This window comes from Lipotes vexillifer, unplaced genomic scaffold (genome assembly GCF_000442215.2).
Source record: "Lipotes vexillifer unplaced genomic scaffold, Lipotes_vexillifer_v1.1 scaffold917, whole genome shotgun sequence".
NCBI classification, from domain to species: Eukaryota; Metazoa; Chordata; class Mammalia; order Artiodactyla; family Lipotidae; genus Lipotes; species Lipotes vexillifer.
In genome coordinates, this window is record NW_006795104.1 from 125386 (window position 1) to 129547 (window position 4162).

Sequence of the window (4162 nt, forward strand, 5' to 3'; positions counted from 1 at the left end):
TTTTTTTTTTTTTTTTTTTTTAGGGTCTGGGATACTTCTAAAATAGTCCTTAAACAGTTCACTGCCTTTTTATAGCTCCATGGAATAACATAAAAGCTTTAAAAAAAAATTGTACCAAATGGCCGATATTTAAGAACCCTTGCCGTCCTGACAGCCTCTGCTTGGCTCTCAGTTTGAATTTCATTTTTCTTTCAGGGGGCAGGATTTCTACAATTAGCTGGCCTTTTTGTAAATCAACACTTTTGGGAAAGATCAAAATCTAAGTAGTGACAGGAACAGTCATTCAACAGTGAGCAAGAAAATGGGAATTCAGAGAATATTGAGACCTCCCCATACGCAGGGTCAGCTGCCCTCACACTCAAATATCTTTTTGGAAAGATAACTTCTGAGAACAGCAGCCTGTTTATGCTTTGGAGAAACCGCCCTTCTTTCAGGAGTGGGTATAGAATAGCCAAGTCAAATGCTGTAATCCATAGGACTCCGTGAAATGTCTGCATCAAGCAATAACATACTTAGTGGCTAATGTAAAAGATAGAGTATAAAATATTCATCACGCATAACCTTTTTATATCAAGCAGTGCCTAAATGGATCCTGGTTTATTGAGATTAATGCCTTGGTTACACAGGATTCAAAACAATGTTTCCAAACATGTTGGACTAGTTAAAAAACTATAAAACCTTAAAGCTGAACTGCAAAACTTGAGTAACCATCTCCCCTCCAAAAAAGGCTTTTTAAAAACGTCAGTAAGTTTCCAGTTCAGCCATGGCATCTATATGCAGACACTAACAGTCAGAGCCAATTGTGTTTTCAAACAAAATGCTCCAGGCCTGGCTCTGAAGTTCCCCTAACAAGAAAGGTGTGAAGCGGGGCAGGGGCAGCCAAACCTTACTTCAGGACAGGGATCCCGCCTGCTGCACACTAAGCAAAGCGTACAAAGGCCACCGTGAAGGCCAAGTGCGTGAGACAGTTGTCCACATAAGACTAAGTCAGAGATGCAGGATTCTGTAGCTCTAAGGCTGCCCTTGCAGCATTGAAGCTGGACATTATAAAGCACATATTCATTAGCGACCTGCCACCTCTGTGCTGCTGGGGTCAGGAAGAACCGTCCAGCCCAGGAAAACCCAGCAGAGTGTAGTACGTTGTAGGGGGACTAGGCTTCTTAGAATATAGTCTCCTGCTCACAGCAGGCCAGCCATTCTGCTCACAGGCCTTTTCAGAGTAGAAAAGCTGCACTTCTGTCATGGGAACAGCATGAGATGCTGCGGCCTTCTTACTCGGCAAACTTCTAAAAAGCAGGTGGATCACAGAGGTCAAATAAAAGGACATATGCACCATATGCATATATTTCACTCTTTTTCTGGAACTGACTATGACTAACTGAAATCCACAGCCCCTGACCAAATAGCTTTCTCTTTTTTTTTTTTTTTTGGCCTGGGGATAAACTTTAAGGAAATCGTTACTGTTGACTGCATGGCTCGGGACCTTCATGACCAGTGAAGGAAAGAACCTCTCAGGGATACCCCCGAGTCCCCACAGCGATGGTGGATATGCCCTTAACTCTTTTAGTCACTGCATTCTAGGTGGAAAAGTGAAACTTTTTGAATTCAGTACTGATTAAACAACAGCAGAAAACAATGCTAAAATTCATGTTAAATGGAGATTAGACTGTTTAGTGTGTACTTACACCTGTCGCTAAATTTAGATTTTTTTAAACTTTGCAGTTCACCTTTAATAAACAGAAACATTGAAAATCAATACATTTCCAATATGGTCAAACAGCACACCTTTCCAAAGAGAAGCACAATCCAATGGCATTTCATTTCCATTTTGTATTTGCACGATTGTAAGAACAAAAGAGAAGCATTAATTTAAGATGTTATCTTGACTTTCTTAGCTGCCTGTGAGCTGTCTCTGCATTGGTGTCCCCCATTCACAGCTCACAGCACCTGCAGGCTTCGTGCAGTATCTCCTGCAAACACCACCCACATCTACCAGAAAACCCCAGATCAGTGGCACTTCCCGGGAGAAGCCAATGCCAGCCCCCAGAGTCCAGCTTACAAGGCAGCATCAACCAACAAGCACCACAGCCCCCTTCTCTGTCTTTTCCTTTATTTCAGCTACCCATCCAGTGGGATCTTATGAAACAAAACAAAACCTAAAAGAAACACAAAATAAAACATAAGTCATGCTCAAAAGAAAAATCAATGGAAATTAACATGCAAGTACAGTCACTATTAAAAGAACGTAATAAATAAAAATCAAAATTAAGACACAACATGGAATATGCTTGAAAACATAAATACAATATAATTACAAAACAGAAATCAGGAGAAAATGGGAGTCTCATTACCGAGCAACTTAGTTTTAAACTTAAAACCGATTTTACGTGGCACGTGAAACACAGGAAAGGAATGCAAAGGATTTCTGCACACGGTTCCACCCACAACTGTATCAGATGTTAACATCTTAATTTAAGGAGGAGAAATCTGTGCACAACATGACTCCTGAATAATTTTTATATATAGGGAAAAAAATAAAATTCAACAACAAATATCTACCCAAATTCTCATTTTCTTTTCCCGCCTATAAAACCAAGTTATTTCTAAAGTAACTGATCAATTACTCAGCCATATCAGAGAACTAGCTGGCTTTAACCAGTACAATATTGAGCCCACACGAAGATTGAGATTCTTTTTCAGAAATCCTACTATTAAATAATTAACCGCCTATATTTAAGTACCATACCGTACCTATGGCACATATATATAATCTATTACGTATAGGTTTTATATATATATATATATATATATATAAAATCTATTACATATATATAATCTATTACATAGCATATGGTATACAACATGAAGTATATTGTATGTATATACATTACTTACACAATATAAGACATATAGTATCTAATACATATAATATATAAAACATATATAATACTTAACATCAATTCATTCTACAAACATTTACTGAGAACTGACCAAATAGCAGACACTGTAATGCATGATGCAAAAATAAAGAAAATGGATTCCTTGACTTCAAATACTTCATTGGCCACAGACGGAGAAAGATGAGGAAATAACTTACACAATAGGTAACAGCTAATCTACTTTCTGTGGGGCTGTCTTCTAAGCTCTTTGCCAAATCAGCCCTTTTAATGTCACTATAACCCTAGGAGATAGGTTCTATTATTGCACTCTCTTTACTGGTGAGAAAACTGAGGCCCAGAGAGTGAAGCAGCTGGCTCAAGGTCAGATAGCTATTGTGTGACGGAGCTCAGGTTCTGACCCAGGCGCACTGATGCTACAGCTACCCTGCCATGACCTCATGTGGAGGGACAAACTCTCTGTGAGCTTGCCTATGAAAACCCAGCAGGAACAGGGAAGGGTCTATCACATAGAATTCTGTGGGTAATGTGCATGAATCTTCATCAGATTCCTAAGTGACAAAATAGATGACATCATAGTAGAGACCCCCAAGATGCTTCCAAGATGTTTTAAAGTTCAGCTTTGGAAGATGCTTCTAAACCCTACCCTCCAGACTCTCGATCTTCCTCAACCTGGTGTTTGGTCTGCCAAGTGCTGGTGTCATCTGCCTCCAGAGCTGTCATTACCATCACTAATCTGTACCATCATTTACTACAACACTAAAAGAATCCACGGAGCTTAATTTCCATGGCATTTCTCTCTCCCGCCCCTCCAAGTCTCAGGAAAATAACTGGGGACAGAGGCCAAACATCGTTTATGGATTTAATCTCCCACAAAGCATTGAGAATTTAGGAAGTACACAGTGGGCACGTAGCTCGAGCATACCAAATGAACTAACCAAACACCTTAGCTACCCTTTCAGGTTTTAAGAGGGTGGATCTCAAATTCCTTCCCACTGAAACAAGTGGATTAATTTGAGGATGCCAAGTTTGCCAAAACAGGAAACACTTGGTGATACAAATAGAAGACATCACCCCCAAACGAAATGATTTGTTGATTCAATATACCAGTTTCTCTGTACATGCAATTTTGAAGGGTTTATTTGATGAAAATAACAGAACAGATTAAACTGCTAACGAAAATCTTATTTCCACTGGGTTTACGGTACAAGAACTTGAAAAGTGTCCCGATGTCAGAGTGTCTAATCGGAGCCAGGCCGCTCTTC

The 4162-nt window shown here is 39.6% G+C and overlaps 1 protein-coding gene across 3 annotated transcripts in view; it reads right to left on the reverse strand.

Annotated features, from left to right (window-relative positions):
• LOC103069787 (BDNF/NT-3 growth factors receptor) overlaps positions 1 to 4162 on the reverse strand; it is a 221936-nt gene that overhangs the window by 63308 nt on the left and 154466 nt on the right. The window contains exon 13 of one of the 3 annotated variants that reach the window (XM_007467429.1): positions 1433 to 2156. The exons of the other annotated variants lie outside the window; for them this stretch is intronic. Within the exon in view, the coding sequence (XP_007467491.1) occupies positions 2119 to 2156 (38 nt within the window). The 3' untranslated portion in view covers positions 1433 to 2118. Of the gene's footprint in view, positions 1 to 1432; positions 2157 to 4162 lie in introns of those variants that run through there. 3 annotated transcript variants of the gene reach the window in all.